Below are 19,381 nucleotides of genomic sequence, written 5' to 3' on the forward strand. Positions count from 1 at the left end.
AACCAAGCTTTTGAACATTTGATTAATGGTTATTCTCAAAGGTTAGAAACCTGCAAATTGTTCAAAACTTTTGTCTGCGCCAGTGTCAACAATATTCTACAGATAACCCAGACTTCGATTGATACATACCCAAGTTCAGAAATCGTAGAAGTTAAAAATCCTACAAATCTTTTAATATTCTATGTATTTTAAATGTTCTGTCGTGAAATAATCCTTGAAGAATAATAGTAGGTTCGATTAATCAGTTAATCAAGATTAATTAATAATTGTTAGTTGCTGCATTGCAATAGTGGTCTGTTTTTTAGTGCTTCAATTTGATTTGGGATATATGATGTGACATCATACATCCCTGATTGAAAGCCTATCGTTAAGGTGACATTCCACGTTTTCTATTGGCTGACAGCCCCTGACAGTGAAGACCTATATGCATATGTACGTCATTGCTGTCCCCCCCCTCCCCATTCTTTATTCACTTATTTATGGCGTCACTTTTGGATTTTTTGTTCAAAAACTCTAATTTATTAAAAGTGCTTGTCACATTATAAATACCGCTAGGGGAACTGCTTTTTCCAAAGCCCACTAAGTACTAGTGCAAGCTAGCTGCCTCCTATGGCTGCCTCGATCATCCCACTTGGCAGAGAGGATTGTTTTGTAATCGCAGCGTTATCCCGGTCTACTGGAACGCAATTTCCGGTCTCTTACTTCCTATGAGCTATGTACGGCAGTTTATAGTCCCCAGAACGAGACCAATACAATGAGAAGAATATGAACCACAACGAAAAGGAAAATAAATATCGTTTTGAAGAATAATTTGTAAAAGTACCGACGGAAACATGTAAAGGAAACGGATATCCCTGGATCGGAAGTTCCTACCTCTCCCTCTCCTCGCCGCTAAATTCATCTAGCTGAAGTCCCGCCCTCTCTCCCGCCAATAACGCTCATCTCGAGCATCCCGCTCCATGCGTTCCGTCGTGAGAGGAGAACGCCTGGGACGAGGTTATCCTGTACTGACCATCCCTCCTGACTGTCGTGTTTTGAAGCATTGAAAGTAGCGATAGCGGTCACCACGCGTAGTTAGCTAGCTACAGCTGACCACAACTGGCATCGTCTCCATTTAGTGGAGTGACCCAGCTGACCAAATGAACGAGCTGATGAAGAGTTTGCCCTCTCCAACTCTCCCGGGGCTCCAGCTGCCCGGGCTGGACGCATACCGCGGATGGCTCTTCAAATGGACCAACTACTTGAAGGGGTACCAGCGGCGATGGTTCGTCTTGAGCAACGGCCTCCTCTCGTACTACAGGTAGGACTTCACCGCGATATGGCAGCTCATCGAGTACTAGCCCAACAGAAATAATGTATTGGATAGATTTGTGTTAATAGGTGTTTTCCATACTGTTGTTGGAGTTGATTTTTGGCAGTGTATGTGCGGACTTAATGCTTTCCCATACTATAATGACAGTATGTGCTACATATCCATATACACGTTATACATCATCATCTCACCCCACTAAACACCAAAGGACCCATTTATGATGAGGATGGGTGTGACGGACAATACGCTGTATCATAGCGTAGGAAGCGTGTCCTGCTGACCTCACTGGGAGCCCTGTTGTGTACATGGGTACGGTTCGGCGCACTGCACTTTAAAGGGCAGCCATACAGCTACTGTCTCCATTCAATCACCGCCAGTCTTGCAACACACATGAGTGTGTTGCACGTCGTTCACCCCCCTTCCCCGTTCATGCCGTTCACCCCCCTTCCCCGTTCATGCCGTTCACCCCCTCTTGCTCGTTTGCGCTTCTTGATTATTGTGTGTTTCCTCCTGCAGGACCCAGGCCGAGATGGCACACACCTGTCGCGGCACCATCCCGTTGGTGACGGCCCACATCGAGGTGGGCGACACCTGCCACCTGGTGTTAACGAGCGGTGGGCGGAGCTACCACCTGAAGTCCACCTCGGACGCCGAGTGCCAGCGGTGGGTTTCTGCCCTGCAACAGGCGAAAGCAAATGCCACTCAACTGATGCAGCACTCAGGTAAGTGGAGTGTCTCACTTTATTTAATTATTCATCTCAACCGGACCCAACCAGTTGACCTTCTGTCAACTAACCCTAAGCACCCTTCTCCCTGCAACGACGAGGGTGTCGGCTGCATTGTGAACATGTATATCTGATGCCGAAGGAGGCCCCTGACCTTTACAAACATGCATTATATATACTGGCATTTATCTCGACCGGACCACCAGCCTTCTGGATGGGGCCTGTGAGTTTATAATAGGCTTCACGGGTATAATGGAACAAGGATATCGTATGGCGCAACAAAGACATATGTGTATTAGACTTTATTTTGTTAGAAAGTGTGTAATACTTCATCATTAATGCTTTGGTTAACGTGGATATGGATAGAATTTAGTATTCAGTAATGGAGTATGACAAGGCCTATAATGTAAAGGAAATTGATAAACAATATATATTGCTTCAGATAACTCAAGCTCTGTTCTACATCCACCTGCTTCATCATAAAGCATCATACATCATAATGCATCCACCCTCTACATCATAAAGCATCCACCCTCTACATCATAATGCATCCACCTTCTACATCATAGAGCATTCATCTTCTACATCATAAAGCATCCATCTGCTACGTCATAAAGCATCCACCCTCTACATCATAAAGCATCCACCCTCTACATCATAAAGCATCCACCTCTACATCATAAAGCATCCACCTCTACATCATAGAGCATTAACCTGCATGAAACATCCACCTTCTACATCATAAAGCATCCATTTGCTACGTTATAAAGCATCCATCCTCTACATCATAAAGCATCCATCTACTACATCATAAAGCATCCATCTGCTACGTCATAAAGCATCCACCTCCTACATCATAAAGCATCCACCTTCTACGTCATGAAGTCTTTGATGATGCAGTTGGAGGAGGGACAAGAAGGGGGAGGGATTCTAATTTCATACTTGATTTCCCCCATTCATGCAGAGATTAAACGCATACATTTATTAATTAGTTTCCGTCCCACTCTTGGTTACGATCCAATGTCTTATCACGGGCAGACGCTAGTTTGTTTTGTCTTCGCCAAGGTCGTACAGAAATAATTCCCAGTACAATGCATGGAAACCGTTTTACTGCAAGGTGACTCTGGATTTATCCCTCGAGTGGCCGCTAGAGGGCAGTGTTGTGCAGCACAAACCCGTTTAAAGCGGTACTTGGGCAGGTGTGCTTTTATTTTACTGAAGAAGAAAAGCATTTCTGAAGCACATCGAATGATCAAATCTTCCTCTATGAATCTCCTTTACCATATATTTTTAACATTATCAACATTATCGTCATGGTGGCGTTCTGCCTGAGTAACATTCTGGTAGAGGACAGAGTGATCACTTCTGTCTGTAAGGATCTCCTACCAAAGCTTAAAGAAAACGTCCCTGCCGAGGGGAGGCAATTAGCTGGTCTCTTGTCTCCGTCTCGCCATCTCTGGCTCTCGTATACCACAACTCGCACACACACACACACCGCCTCCCCCTCACCCGCACGCAAGCACTGTCTCCGTTCTCCTCCCTCCCCGGGTGTTTCAGTATGACGCCAGGCAGAGCTGAATGAAATGACCTTCCTCCAGCCTGCTCCTCCCATTCTGCCATGCAGGAGAGTAGAGTAGAGTAGAGAAACAAGCAGGACCCTGAAGAAGGATTCTATTGTTCAAAACAACCAGCGAGGCCAGCCTCAGTGTACTGTGGTGGACGATAGGGCGAGATGAGTGCATTCTGCCTTTTGAGTGTCAGATTGTAAGTCCTTTTTGATCTTTTCTATAAGTACACGGCGTCATGTGGTCACAGTGTTTGCTGTTGTTCAGATTCGACTTTGTTTTGTAGTTGAAATGGAAGCACTTTTGAATAGGCTGATTGCCGGCAGGGAATCGTTTGTTAATGTGTTTGGTATACGATTTTTGTTCTGGATATCGGGATGATGTAAAAGGTGTGATTAATAATTAAAGACATGAGATCATACTAAGTCCTATTGTCTCATCCTGACTCTACTTCTTCATGTCTGAGGACACTACTTTCATCTGTCCCCCGTTGTGTTTAAAGGAACCTCTGCGAACAGCAGATCACCAAAAACAAGGTGTGCCTTTTTATACAATTCCAGGCTATTACAACACGATGCATATTCAATTTTCACAGATTCTGCAGTTCATTACTATAGCTGTCGACATGCTTGGTGTTTTTCTTTACAGCTAACCCAGTTCTAAGAAATTCAATATGGCTATGGATATCTTTATGATAACCTACCCACATTGTGTGTGTGTGTGTGTGTGTGTGTGTGTGTGTGTGTGTGTGTGTGTGTGTGTGTGTGTGTGTGTGTGTGTGTGTGTGTGTGTGTGTGTGTGTGTGTGTGTGTGTGTGTGTGTGTGTGTTGCATGTGTACGTTTCTGCAACTATTTGTTTGTATGTGATACATTGCTTTTTTCGGAATTAGAATACAATGGATTACTTATGGATTCATAAATGTGCGCTAGTTTATTCAAGGTGTCGCTCCTTTTGATCACATTTCAACATTGTCAACACTAACATGCATCAACCCCATAGACGCACGCAAACCAAAGATGTTAAAGGTTCAAAATCACTTTCTAATGCCTACGATGTCCCGCATTCAGGCTAGTGTCTGTCTGTACACAATCTCCCCATATTTATTAATTGGGCTTTCTAAACTGTCCTGATTGTTATTTGGACACGGCTCACTACAACACAGACGACCATCATTATAGACGGCCCATGAGTCATAAGCAACATTTCCCCCCTCTCTGCTGCATATGGGTCATGAAACCGATCCACGTGCCTGCAGCCTTCACACCCCTTCCTTTTAATCTTCTCCTCCAGAGAGTTTACTAATCCAGAGCGGCCTGATGTTTACGTCTCTTACGTGGGGATTTCTGTCCGCCCGTCTGTCTCTCTTGGTTCTGTTTCTTGTTGTGGTGTGGCAACAGTGGCCAAGAATCGGTTAAAAACGTTCGGTTTATTTAAACTTTAGTAATTAGTAACACGCAAACCCACAGCTAAAACTAAAGTCCTGATATTGTGAGTGATACACAGGGCTGCACACAGCTCCCCAAACCTCTGGAGTCTTTAAGCGAGTATAAAGTACGCGGCTCTCTTTGTTCCTGTTTTTCATCGGCAGTGCAATGCATCCTGGGAGTCCCATGCTGGACCATCTCCTCTGCTTTGTTGAAGCATCATAAGTGGCCCGCTAGCGTCTTTCATGGGACGTGTGTGTGTGTGTGTGTGTGTGTGTGTGTGTGTGTGTGTGTGTGTGTGTGTGTGTGTGTGTGTGTGTGTGTGTGTGTGTGTGTGTGTGTGTGTGTGTGTGTGTGTGTGTGTGTGTGTGTGTGTGTGTGTGTGTGTGTGTGTGTATATAGGAGCTAATGGTTCATCCCTACCAGCATGGAGAGGAGAAGTGTAGTGCGTCATCATCAATTTCTTCCTCCTCTCCTCCCATCGTTGCTAAAAATAGCCCAGCCTCCTGATTGCACAGGCCGACGTTTCCAAGGCAACGGTGTTCATTCACATATTTGTGCGAGAGCTGGCTCGGGGAGGGAGTGAGTGAGAGGCTAGGGTGTGATGTGTTGTCTACAGCGGGGGCTGCACCTTCAACACGGACACTCTGAGGACACTAAGGAGCCGAGGACGCTGCTCCTGTTGCAAGTGTCCTTGATGAGGCTGTTTTTAGGATTGTTGTCATTTCAGATCAATATGATCCTCGAGCTTTGAAGTTCTGGTTCTCAGGCACAAACTGGTCTTACTGTTGTTGTTTTTTGGGTGAGGCAGATTTGATTATTATTTAGTACTTTGTTGTTTTTATTGTTATTAAAAACAAAGTGGAAATTAACCTCATTCAAAAAACTAGATTAGTTACACCTTTACTTGGTTCGAATCCCATCCTCCTTCCTTACCTCCTTACCCATAGGGGGCATTGTGAGTCCATCTTTTCGTCTTATCCTAGATTTCTAAAACTTTGTACATTAAGTTTTTAGATTTTCATCAGGATCGTCCATAGCACTACTATGTAAACCACCACCTCACTTTTTAGTTAAGGGTTTGGTTTCACTTTTTTCTCTCTCTCTCCCTCTCCCTCTCCCTCTCCCCCTCCCTCCCTCCCTCCCTCCCTCCCTCCCTCCCTCCCTCAGACGACTCAGGAGATGAGGCCCCACTAGCGCAGGACGGCCGCGCGCTGACGGCTGGCGTGCTGAAGACTCTGGCAAGCAAGCTGGACGACCTGAACACCTGCAACGAGCTGATAGGGAAGCACGGCGCCGCCCTCCAGCGCTCGCTCAGCGAACTGGAGGACCCGCGGGGGGCCACCGACGGCACGGACCGGCTGAAGGCCGTCAACGAACGGGCCACCCTCTTCCGCATCACGTCGAACGCTGCCATTAATGTGAGTGCCTTCTAATGTTAGGATCAACGTGTCTGAGGCTAGGATCAACGCGAGTCTGATGTTAGGATCAATAAGTCACATCTAATGTTAGGATCAATGTGAGTCACGTCTGAGGCGAGGATCAACGTGAGTCTGATGTTAGGATCAATAAGTCACATCTAATGTTAGGATCAATGTGAGTCACGTCTGAGGCTAGGATCAACGTGAGTCTGATGTTAGGATCAATAAGAGCCATGTCTAATGTTAGGATCAATAGGTCATGTCTAATGTTAGGATCAATGGAAGTCACGTCTAATGTTAGGAACCAACATGAGTCACGTCTAATGTTGGGAACCATTCCAACATGAGTCACGTCTAATGTTAGGGTCAATAACGATCATGTCAAATGTTGGGGTCAATGAGTCACATGTGATGTTAGGATCAACATGAGTCGCGTCTAATGTCGAATGCTCGTAATATCAATGTGAAGACGGTTGTCTAAATCTCTTGTGAAAGCGTTCCCGTCTGTTTAGACGTAGAAAACTTCTCTCTTTGCACCATGATCCCACAACCGTTTTTGAGTCATGGTTTGAATGGAGATTTAAAACGCTGGAGTAAACAAGTGCCTGTGAGTCGCATCCAATGTTATGATTAATGTGAGTCACTGCCAATGTGAGACACCCGCGGTTGTCTAAAACACAGACACAGACGGAGGCCGAGAGAGAAACCGACCGATAAGTGCTGGAACCATGTTATCAACATTTACTGATGCTATTCATGAGGGCAGGATAGGATGAGCCAGCCCCTCGCTCAGCGGAATGCTACTGAGGCCGTTGGGATTTGAACAGCCGGCGACTCCAACCCCCTTACCACTAGATCACCTCAACCGTCCTAGTGAATCCCGTAGCGCCCCCCCCCCCCCCCCCCCCCCCCCGGACCTTCTGCGAGGAGGGCGTCTGATTGTGAGACCGTTCCTTGAGGATCCCCCCCATCCCTGTGCCTCCCCAGGCCTGCAGAGACTTCCTGGACGTAGCCGAGACGCACAACCGCCGGTGGCAGAGAGCCCTGCAGCACGAGAGGGAGCAGCGCCACCACCTGGAGCAGACCATAGAGCAGTTGGCCAAGCAGCACAACAGCCTGGAGCGCGCCTGGAGAGAGAACCCCAACTCCCACACAGGTCCGGAGCACTCCCTCGTCCCCGAACGGTTCTCACACCCAGTCTGCTGCTCCGGGGATGGCGCTCTGACTCAAATCGTCGTGGGCGTAGTGTGTGTGCTGAGATGGACTTGGGAGTCGTTTAATCACTCTTGTGAATGATTTTGGTTTTTTAACGAAACCTGTTGTTGACGCGTACGCGTGACTCGCCACTAAACCCATTTCTTCATTTGTTGCAGTAAAAAATCGCAGTGTCTGTTTCTATTGAGATCACGGTGTATTAGCAGGTCATCAACTTACTTAACCAGCTTCATTTATGAGCGTTTAGATTACCTCAGTTCCCTTGCTTGCATTGCTGTTCTCCTGTCGGCGATAACTCATGTTAAAATGGTCGAGATCGTTTCACTGAAGCATGTTGTTCCCACAATACAGATAAGAATGAATAACGATGTCCCGATGGTTATTAGATCTGTCGACGTGCTCCTTCTCTGGGTACGCCTGCGGGGGAAGACGGCAGGGAACACAAGTTGGAGTGTGAGTGTGTGATGTCGGCCATCTTGTTTCCTGTGTGTGTTTGTGGAGCAGCAGGTGTGGATCGAACTCCGGAGGGGGAAGCCAGTGATGAGAATGACGACGGCGAGTTCTTCGACGCCGTGGAGGAGTCCCCTGCATTCATAACCGTGACAGCCAGCAACCACACGCAGCACAGGTAAGACCTGCTGGCCTACAGGCTGTTGCTTAACCTATTGAGGCTGTGTCTTCTGCTGTGTCTTCTCCTGTAGGCTCTCTCTTCTCTTCTCCTGTAGGCTCTCTCTTCTCTTCTCCTGTAGGCTCTATCTTCTCTTCTCCTCTAGGCTCTGTCTCTTCTCCTGTAGGCTCTGTCTCTTCTCCTCTAGGCTCTGTCTTCTCCTGTAGGCTCTGTCTCTTCTCCTCTCGGCTCTGTCTTCTCCTGTAGGCTCTGTCTCTTCTCCTCTAGGCTCTGTCTCTTCTCCTGTAGGCTCTGTCTCTTCTCCTGTAGGCTCTGTCTTCTCCTGTAGGCTCTGTCTCTTCTCCTCTAGGCTCTGTCTCTTCTCATGTAGGCTCTCTTCTTCCCCTGTAGGCTCTGTCTCTTCTCCTGTAGGCTCTGTCTCTTCTCCTGTAGGCTCTGTCTCTTCTCCTGTAGGCTCTGTCTCTTCTCCTGTAGGCTCTGTCTCTTCTCCTGTAGGCTCTGTCTCTTCTGCTGTAGGCTCTGTCTCTTCTGCTGTAGGCTTTCTCTTCTCATCTCCTGTAGGCTCTCTTTCTCTTCTCCTGTAGGCTCTCTCTCTTCTGCTGTAGGCTCTCTCTTCTCCTGTAGGCTCTCTCTCTCTTCTGCTGTAGGCTCTCTCTCTTCTCCTGTAGGCTCGCTCTCTCTCTCTCTTCTGCTGTAGGCTTTCTCTCTTCTCCTGTAGGCTCTCTCTATTTTCACTCAGTCACTTTTAGCAGAAAGTATAAAGAAGTATGCGTGGCACCAATGTGCGCTTATTTTGATCAAAATAATTTTGATGCAGGGCTGACCCAGATACAAGATGTTGTTGCAAAGGTAATCTTGGAGTCGTTCCCAACTCTGTCCTACCTGGAATACTGTAACACGTGTGCTGATTCAGGTTGTTCCCTTGCAGGCGATCAGTCAGTAATCACAGTATGATGAGTGGAGGACGGCCCAATGACTGGACTCACAACGAGAATGTAAGCTCTCCAACAACTCTATGGTCAACATTTTCTACGAAAGTAGGTGTGGGGTTGCGGGGGAGAAAAACAGGAGGAATGTAATTTGATTGGCTTGTGCAAAAGTCACCAAACACGCTAGGCAGCTATGTGTTAGCCTGCCACAGGCTCCCTAGGTGAGAGAGGGGTAAATGTGTTGCGATGCAATTGGTTAAAATGTTAAGCCATCAGCACATCCATGTCCCAGCTGTAATATAATAGTTGTTGTGTAATATGATGCAAGGTGAGGGATCAAGGGGAAAAGTCCACCTCCAATGCAAGCTGCCAAGCTGCTTGGGTTGGAGCCAAAAAGACTGCTTTTATTAAACCTAAACCCTGGAGGGTACACCACATCTAGGACACACACACACACACACACACACACACACACACACACACACACACACACACACACACACACACACACACACACACACACACACACACACACACACACACAAATGTACAGATAGTTCTTATGAACTAGGTTACTAAATGTGTTTGATACTAGGGTACTAAATGTGTGTGCGTGTAAATAGTGTACGGAATGGTGTTTTGTTTGTGTCTAGTGTACTAAAAGTGTGTGTGTGTGACTAGTGTACTAAAAGTGTGTGTGTGACTAGTGTACTAAAAGTGTGTGTGTGTGTGTGTGACTAGTGTACTAAATGTGTGTGTGACATGTGTACTAAATGTGTGTGTGACTAGTGTACTGAATCACAGTGTGCGTGTGTGTGTTTGTGTGTGTTAGGACTGCTCAGGACCCAACCTCTTGCAGCAGCGGAGAGGTCGCAGACGCCGAATCCCAGACAAGCCCAACTACTCTCTGAACCTCTGGAGCATCATGAAGAACTGCATCGGCAAAGAGCTCTCCAAGATCCCGATGCCTGTAGGTCCTCACCCGGGACGACCCCTCAACTCTAATAATGACCCATGTTGTTCTAGGGATGGTTGTGTGTTCATGTGTGTGTGCAGCCTTACTGTTTGTGCGATGGACTACAGACTCTGTACTACATTCAACAATTATCTATTGAACACCGTACCCACAGTCACTGCTTATGGCAGAGCGGACATGTAGCATAGCTTTAGGCTATCCTCCGTGGTTAAAAAAAGAACAATTCAAGGGCCCTTTGGTAATTGCAATCTTTCACAGTTTGACCATTTATGCTTACTTTCATAGAGGCTGTCAGGCCGCAAGTCTGTCTTGATCTATACACGGAGAGTGAATTAAGTTTAGATAATTGTATAATATTTATAATATTATTTTCTGGACGTCGTCGTTAAGGCGGCAGGTGTGTGTTGCTACGGCTAAGCTGTAAAGCGCTGTGGGAACCCCTGTAAAGCGCTGGAGCTCGTGGCCGTGGTTCTCCCGTCCCCTGACGCAGTACCTCCCCTCGGCCTGCAGGTGAACTTCAACGAGCCGCTGTCCATGCTGCAGCGGCTGACGGAGGACCTGGAGTACAGCGAGCTGCTGGACCGCGCCGCGCGCTGCGACTGCAGCCTGGAGCAGATGTGCCTGGTGGCGGCCTTCTCGGTGTCGTCCTACTCCACCACCGTGCACCGCACCGCCAAGCCCTTCAACCCCCTGCTGGGGGAGACCTACGAGCTGGACCGCCTGGAGGAGTACGGCTACCGCTCCATCTCGGAGCAGGTGCGTGGCGTGATGCGTGTCGCACCACCAGCTGTTAGCCATCGCGGCCTTTTCTGACGCCACAAGTGGGCGTGTCCACCCAGATGTGGGACGGGTAGATGAGCAACGTTTGCTTCAGTCCACTGGGCAGGCTGGTCGATCTGTGCAGCACACATCTAGACGGACACGCCCACTTGTGAGGTCAGAAGAGGCTGAGACATTTTAGATCAAATGTAGAATGGCTGAGCTGAGGAAGTGTGAAAGGGTTGAATAAAGTGTGTGTGTGTGTGTGTGTGTGTGTGTGTGTGTGTGTGTGTGTGTGTGTGTGTGTGTGTGTGTGTGTGTGTGTGTGTGTGTGTGTGTGTGTGTGTGTGTGTGTGTGTGTGTGTGTGGTACCTGCTTTAATGTTCCTTTGGTATTAAAGTACTCCTAGTATGAAGTCGTATCAACCAAACCTCTTTATTGGTTAATTGATTCAATTAATTGGTTTCCGTTGTCGTCCCCTCAGGTCAGCCATCACCCCCCCGCCGCGGCTCATCATGTGACCTCCCAGAGAGGCTGGACCCTCTGGCAGGACATCACAATAGACAGCAAGTTCCGTGGGAAGTACATCTCAGTCATGCCATTGGGTAAGAGTCCCTGTCAATCATATCTCGATGCTAAAAACATGATATTATACAATGCAACAGACAAAGTGAGCGGTAAAGGTTTGATGTCAAGCCACAAACTGCGGATCATTCATTTCTATTACCATTCCTGTAGGCTGATTCTGTTCCTTCCTCCTGTTTGTAGGCTGACTATGTTCCTATTTCCTGTCTTTATGCTAAGTCAGTTCCTATTTCCTGTCTGTAGGCTGACTCGGTTCCTATTTCCTGTCTGTAGGCTGACTCTGTTCCTATTTCCTGTCTGTAGGCTGCATCCACCTGGAGTTCCAGGCCAGTGGACATCACTATGTGTGGAGCAAGGTCACCTCCACCGTACACAACATCATAGTGGGGAAGTTATGGATTGATCAGGTGGGTCCTCTAACCATAAATAAAATGAGATCACAAATAAGAAACTATTGCATGAACTATATATTTAATGACCTAGTCACGCATGCCTGTAGGGTTTTCTCTGGTTTTATCTGTAATGCCTTGAATTCCCTTTTTTCAATATATTTGAAAGATATCCCCATCCCCAAATCCTTGCTGATCCACAGATCACCCAGATTCTGGTTTTCTCCTAAAAGCAGAGACCACTTCAGTTCACGGTTCTGTCTCGTCTTCTGACTACCCATCACTTTTTCGACTGTATAACCTACACTCCATGTTGAGAAATTATATTATATAACGCACGCTTCAGCAGTCTCTATAGATCTATTTGTTATTATTATTCTGTTTGCTGTCTCACATCTCATTTAATGATCTGAATGTGATAGTGGGGTCAAATCTATGCAACAGCTGTTCACTAACATCAGCTGTTCCCTCCCTCTCCTGCCGGGGTCCTTCTAGTCTGGAGACATAGAGATCGTGAACAACACCACCAAGGATTTGTGTAGACTGAAGTTCTCTCCCTACAGCTACTTCTCCAGAGACGCACCCCGCAAGGTAGGCACTCCTTGTTCCTTCTTTGACAGGGGAGAACTAAACGTTACCTCCAATCACTTTGCTTGGGGTGAAATTACATTCCTCAGAAGTCAACAAGTAGACTGCTTTGCCGTTATTGTTCATCGTATTCAAACCATTTACTTAAAGGTTAACTGCACACTAAAATAATACATTAAACCTCAGAGACACACGCTCTGCCTCTGGCGACAGAGGTGATTGAGTGTGGATGTGTGTGTGTATGTTTGCGTGTCAGTATCCCATTGGATGAAAAGTCTCTGGCTGGCTTTGATTGGTCTTAAAATGATCCTGTTTGCTTTTGATATTTTTTCATAAAATGTCATAATTGACAGCTTGTCATTCATGTTGATCGTTATCTGTCAGTGCAATCGATGTTTCTTGTCCTAACAGACAGAGTTACCCTTCTAGTTCTTTATGAGCTGAAGTCTTTCTATTCTTGTGCCTCCATTTTATTCCCATGGTTGGTTTCCAGACCTTATCATTCCCGCCATCCAACATGAAGCCCTGAGAAGCAGGGAGACATCCAGGCCTGTTGTTTCAAGCCACCTCGATATTTTCCAGCGTTTTTTGACATTACATAAAATGTGATGTACTTGCATTTTTATTTATTAACACTCCCACATTATTTTTTCATGAAAGCTGGACCTTTTCACTGCAGCTCCCATTTACATATCTCTTGACGCTTTGGTTCAACGATGCAAACAAAATTTGTGCAACAATGGCAGATTATCTAACATATATAATCATACATTGTTAGTCGTGAAGATTATTCTGATACATGTTCTTTTCCTTCTCTACTCCTCATGTTCTTCTCTTTTCTTCGTCTTCCACTCCTCCTTTCTTATCTATTTTCTCCTTATTTTATTCTGCTTCTAAATCTTATGTTTTTTTCCTTAATCTTTCTTTTCCTTCTGCTTCTGCTCCTGCTTCTACTTACTTATGTTCTTCTTTATTTTCTTTTTCTACTTCTTATTTTTGTTCTTCTTCTTGTTCTTCTGCATATAATTCTCATTTTTGTTTTTCTTCTTCCTCATATCCTCCTCCTCCTCCTCCTCCTCTGGCTCCAGGTGACCGGTGTGGTGCAGGACCGGGAGGGCGCCGCCCACTACATCCTGTCCGGGACCTGGGACGACAGGATGGAGTGCGCCAAGATCGTAGACAGCAGCCCCGGGTGCGGCGGCTCCGAGGGCAAGCAGAAGACCGTCTACCAGACCCTCCCAGCCAAGCTGCTCTGGAAGAAGTACCCTCTACCGTGAGTCCTCCTGGCTTCCAGCACTCAGGATGAGAACCAGAAGGGAAAACAACACTTGCATGACGTACAATTAGCTTATTGAAAAGGACGCAATCTGAGGATCACAGAGATGCATTGAAGAGGTCCATTTGAATTAAGTGCATCTTCTTTATTTTGGACAGAAAATTTGAACAGAGTGGGATGTGCAAGCAGTTACAGGTTTGAGGAAAGTCTCCTCACCCCGAGAGATAGCCTTGGGATAAACACATTATTGTGGTGAACCTCTCAGGTTCATAGAGAATGTGATTAGCGGTTAGCCTTGTAGTTTGATTGTCATCTTCCATCACTTCAGCACATTCATCATTATTAATCATTCATTCATCATTATATTTATATTTGATGTCCAGTCCCGTCAGGGATCCACACTCTTCATCTCTTCCTGGTCCTGTTTCTCATCGCTTACATTCCTCATCTCTTCCTGGTCCTGTGCCTCATCTCTTCCTGTTCCTCGTCTCTTCCTGGTTCTTGTTTCTCATCTCCTCCTGGTCCTGTTCCTCATCTCTTCCTGGTCCTATTCTTCATCTCCTCCTGTTCCTGTTCCTCATCTCTTCCTGGTTCTGTTCCTTGTCTCTTCCTGGTCCTCATCTCTTCCTGGTCCTGTTCCTCAACTCTCCCGGTTCTGTTCCTCATCCCACCTGGTTCTTTTTTCCTCCTCTCTTCCTGTTCCTGTTCCTCACCTCTCCCTGGTCCTGTTCCTCACCTCTTCCTGGTCCTGTTCCTCATCTCTTCCTGGTCCTGTTCCTCACCTCTTCCTGGTCCTGTTCCTCGTCTCTTCCTGGTCCTGTTCCTCGTCTCTTCCTGGTCCTGTTCCTCACCTCTTCCTGGTCCTGTTCCTCACCTCTTCCTGGTCCTGTTCCTCATCTCTTCCTGGTCCTGTTCCTCATCTCTTCCTGGTTCCTCCTCCCCTCCCGTAGAGACAACGCTGAGAACATGCACTTCTTCTCGACGCTGGCGCTGACGCTGAACGAGCCCGAGGACGGGGTGGCGCCCACCGACAGCCGCCTGAGGCCGGACCAGCAGCTGATGGAGGCGGGCCTGTGGGACGAGGCCAACATCCAGAAGACCCGCCTGGAGGACAGGCAGAGGCTGGAGAGGAAGAAGAGGGAGGCCCAGGCCAACGAGGCTCTGGAGGAGGGTGAGTAGACGGACGGGTGAATAGCAGTGGCTTCATTTATTTATAGCCTCGTTGTCTATGACTTTTCTATAACTTTATTCAGGCAGCACCTTGCGTTCATGGAGAGCAGCTGAAAGTGCATTTGAGAGAATAACACACTTAATGATTAATGAATTAAAAGTATGAAGAGAAGAGAATGACAACTGAAACCCAACAGATTCTAGAGACAAAGACTTTACCTCACATGTTTATACATGTGCAGTGCAGGAGTATGATGCAGTGAGAAGCTATTGTGGCATGCAGGCTCCACACAGAATATGAAACCTGTATACTAAAACACTCAAGGTATAGATAGTATAGATCTATATTGTATAGATCTATATAGTCTATAGATCTAGATTATATCGATCAATAGTATAGATCTACATAGTATAAAGCTATACTATTTATATATATATATTGTTTAGATCCATGCTATAAATGTAAAGAGTAGAGCTCTAGATAGTACATGCTAGATATGTATTTGTCCTTTGTTCTGCGCCGTACAGTACATTTGATACACTTATTTGACAGAAAGGGACGATACAGAAGACAGCTAGACAAGACAGGATATACAACAAAACAAATCCTTGACCCCCCACCCGTCCCCCACAACACAACACCAGGACAGACGACATAGACCCCTCCACACATCATAAATAAGATGGTAAAGTGCAGTTGTGCATACTTGAAACAGTCCAGAGAGAGGGAAAGTGCATGGTGCTATTTTAAAGTGTTGTCCTGCAGGTAAGTTCTTGTTCAGCAGTGCAATACTAGTCGGAATCATGACCTGCTCGCTCGATTTGTTTGGAAAGAGGGCAGCCTGAGCCTCCTAGCTGATGGCAACACCTCGTATGCCTGGTGTAGGGGATGTGACATGTCTTCCCTAATGGCTTGACCTTTCTTGACCACCCTCCTTTCACAAGTCATGGCCATGCTGTTAAGTGTTTGCTTAGCAAACTTGCTGGTTTGTTACTGACAAGGAGAAATACCAGGCAACAGAACGGAAAAGTAAAATGCTCTCAAAAAAGGAGTGATGGAAAGTAACATCATATCTCTATCCACTCTAAATTGTCTCAACTTGCACATTAAATACAGCCTAAGCAGCCCCTTTTTATAGATGGCGTAAGTACTGCAGGTCCATGTCAACTGTTTATCTATTATTTTCCCTACAATCTCAATATTTTCTGGTGGGGGTGGCACCTAGTTCTATAATAAATTATTATTTCCTTCCTGTTTAAAAGAAGACGGCTGGAATTACACCAGTATGGAAACTGGTCCACCCAGGCCCTCCTCGTCATCATTCTGTATTAACCCCACTATTGCTGTGTCATCTGCAAATTTGATTGTGACATGCTGTATTGCTTTTGCACTCAATAGTGTAAAGGGTCAACAACACTGGCTCACCAGTATTGTTCTATAGGATAGATATTGCTATATAGATCTATAGTGTAGATCTGTATAGTATAGATCGAGAGATTATAACCTTTATAGTTTAGATATATATTGTAAGGATCTGTATAGTATAGAGCGATACTATGTCGATCTACACAATTCGGTCATATATCGTATAAATCTGTATAGTGGAGCTGCGACAACAGCGTCTTAACGTGTCGGCTTAGTCTGGAGCTGTGACTCGGTTTCGGTTGCAGCAAACCGTTATAGATCAACATCAACACGTCGATGTATCTCACGTTCAAGCATCTGACCACACGGCCGTGATGAGCCACCGTGTGGATCTGTGTTACTCCTCCTCAGGCCAAGACGTCGAAGGCTACCACCCCCTGTGGTTCGAGAAGAGGACCAACGATGGAGGGGAGCGGACCTTCGTCTACCGGGGTGGTTACTGGGAGGCCAAGGAGAGGCAAGACTGGACCCAGTGTCCGGAGATCTTCTGAGGGCTTTTGGGACTTGGAACTCTACTGCTTCTAGGTCTGGACTTGGGACTCTACTGCTTCTAGGTCTGGACTTGGGACTCTACTGCTTCTAGGTCTGGACTTGGGACTCTACTGCTTCTAGGTCTGGACTTGGGACTCTACTGCTTCTAGGTCTGGACTTGGGACTCTACTGCTTCTAGGTCTGGACTTGGGACTCTACTGCTTCTAGGTCTGGACTTGGGACTCTACTGCTTCTAGGCCTGGACTTTGACACTAGAGGGGAGGCTGTTAAAGGAGGCTGATGAGATATTGTTAGGGGTGTGTGTGTGTGTGTGTGTGTGTGTGTGTGTGTGTGTGTGTGTGTGTGTGTGTGTGTGTGTGTGTGTGTGTGTGTGTGTGTGTGTGTGTGTGTGTGTGTGTGTGTGTGGTGTTAACCTAACTGTTTTCCTGCTTAAATTAGATCCATTTAATAACTTACCTAAATACTTGGAATATTAAATCCTAGTTTAGACTCACTGATAATAATATCCCCATCTACTTCATGCTGCTTAATATAGAACAGCGTACGTGTTTCTACTGAGATCGGTCTCGGATCATTTGAGCACATTGTTTTTATGTTCATTGCTTGTAGACCAAGCTGTCGGTGTGAGTGTGTGTGGGTAATACAAGAGGGAAGAATGAGTTATCCATGGTTTAAAGAAAAGTTATTATGCATTAAAAAGGCAATTCATTAATGGGGCGTGGGTTATCGTGGGACGCGAGTGGAGAGGGCAATCTGTTGTTTTAACATTTCTGGAGCAATGTTCTCTTTCTGGAGTATGACCTTGGTGAGATGAAGAAGGACAAATCTTCCACGTTCATGCTGCAGACTCACCGGTCCCACTCAATGGTGTCGGGAAAATATTCATATTTGTAAATACCAAAACTACATATTAAAGCATTTTCTTTATTTTACCGATGGGGAAAATTTCAATAAGTAAAAAAAAAAAGAAAAGTAAACTGCTGTGCATAGATGGTAGACAGAGAAACATAGGTAAATGGTTCACCAGGCGTGTCTGACCTAGGTGTTTATGTACCAGACTGCTCAGGCTCATTCTTGACCTTGAAGAGGTGTCATCCACACTGGGGAAATGTCCTCAACACTTTTTGAAATGGCAGATTTTGTCCCCACCCCTTTTTAAAATAATTAATTGTTAAAAAAGATATCTGTAAAATAGCTTGCTCCAAGAAATGTGAAATAACAAATGAGGACACTTTGAGAAAGGTTTATTTGCACGATAAAACATACAATGCAATGTAAATTCAAAAGAAAATGTCTCAAAGGATGCACACGTAATGTGTCCTCTGTAGTAGTCTAGGCCCTTTTGATGCACCCTTATGCAATTTTCTTTCTGCAAGTATCTACTGACCTCATACCGATGTCCCCATTACATTGCCTCAAATCACACATGTTGAGGACAGTTTTTAAATTCGTTATTTTCATCTGAGCCCTTACGTCTCCACCACTTTTCAACACAGAGTGACACTTAAATTAACCTCATGTATGAAATAAGATCTGAATCATAACACGGCAATTAAAGAGTAATTGCAACGATTCACACCTCGGTTTCCCGTTGACACAATCCAGCGGGAGAATACCATGTAGTTATGATTTAATAAGGCTAGGTCTTGTCACAACAAGCCTTTTCTTACCGACTAACCACACTCTCTTCTCCCCTGCAGACATCCCGTTGTGTTATCTACCTGTTCCCTATACTTTACGGCTCCATTGTTCACCTTTTAGGTGTTGTCAGCAATATTTAAACTACACGACGGGCAGTATAGAGATGCTGTCGTAGAGAGGATCAAATGTCAAGGAAAGAGGTTTGCTCAAGGTGCTTCATACAAGAAGATTAAAGTTTGAATGGTTTGAAAAAACTGCTGTTTAACACAGCTCTGTCTAGGATATGGTAGTCCTTAGCAAAAATGCTTTGCAACCAATCTACGTTTTAAATGCAGCCAGGTATCGAACCATTGTGTCTTTTATGTGGTATGATGTGTCCTCTTGCATTGAGACAAATGACTTGGAGAAAACTATATCAGCTGTATTTGCAGGTGGAATAAGCACATGTAACAGTCAGGTTCTAAAACAGCACTTTTTATTCTTGTTTCATCTTGTGTGCCAAATGTGAAAAACACAAAAGGTACCACATGTACAATGGCTGGAAGATGTTTCATGTATATTTCAGGCACTTCTGTACAATTATAGGTCTATGTGTGTAAATATATCCTCAATTAAACAATGACTAAATATCAGGTGATACATTTTTGGCAAATGACTCGGTACTCAATACAAATGTATTATTTTGATGTATCACAAAGAATAGAAAGAGGCAAATGGGCTATTAATTGTGCATAGCGTCATGGTTGTCTGCAGCCAATCAAAGGCAACAAGCAGCATGTGACAACATACAGCATAGCTGCATGGTTTTAGAGTGCTGAAGCACGCTTAGTTGTTTACGACCTCGGCCTCTAATTAGGGA

General features: G+C 45.7%; 1 protein-coding gene across 2 annotated transcripts; it reads left to right on the forward strand.

Moving 5' to 3' along the window:
- Nucleotides 1-645: 645 nt before the first annotated feature.
- LOC132455972 (oxysterol-binding protein 2-like) lies at nt 646-19,154 on the forward strand. 2 transcript variants are annotated; one of them, XM_060050092.1, is made up of 15 exons: nt 646-1,300; nt 1,829-2,034; nt 6,198-6,448; nt 7,436-7,604; nt 8,171-8,291; nt 9,220-9,286; nt 10,053-10,190; nt 10,707-10,952; nt 11,440-11,560; nt 11,844-11,947; nt 12,425-12,520; nt 13,606-13,790; nt 14,744-14,964; nt 16,741-16,914; nt 17,089-19,154. In XM_060050092.1, exons 1-14 carry the CDS (start codon nt 1,140-1,142, stop codon nt 16,878-16,880), a joined length of 2,226 nt encoding a protein of 741 aa, XP_059906075.1. In that variant the 5' UTR covers nt 646-1,139; the 3' UTR covers nt 16,881-16,914; nt 17,089-19,154. The 2 variants fall into 2 exon arrangements, with proteins under 2 accessions (XP_059906075.1, XP_059906074.1); XM_060050091.1 differs by having other exon boundaries at nt 663-1,300; nt 8,168-8,291.
- Nucleotides 19,155-19,381: the final 227 nt, after the last annotated feature.

This window comes from Gadus macrocephalus, chromosome 4, assembly GCF_031168955.1.
Source record: "Gadus macrocephalus chromosome 4, ASM3116895v1".
Classification (NCBI taxonomy): domain Eukaryota; kingdom Metazoa; phylum Chordata; class Actinopteri; order Gadiformes; family Gadidae; genus Gadus; species Gadus macrocephalus.

Excerpts from the sequence above, each read along its gene's own strand:
- LOC132455972 (XM_060050091.1), top strand. The coding sequence starts at position 1,140 with ATGAACGAGCTGATGAAGAGTTTGCCCTCTCCAACTCTCCCGGGGCTC. Across the intron at positions 11,561-11,843 it reads CATCTCAGTCATGCCATTGG|GCTGCATCCACCTGGAGTTC; the intron begins GTAAGAGTCCCT and ends TCCTGTCTGTAG. Across the intron at positions 12,521-13,605 it reads CCAGAGACGCACCCCGCAAG|GTGACCGGTGTGGTGCAGGA; the intron begins GTAGGCACTCCT and ends CTCTGGCTCCAG.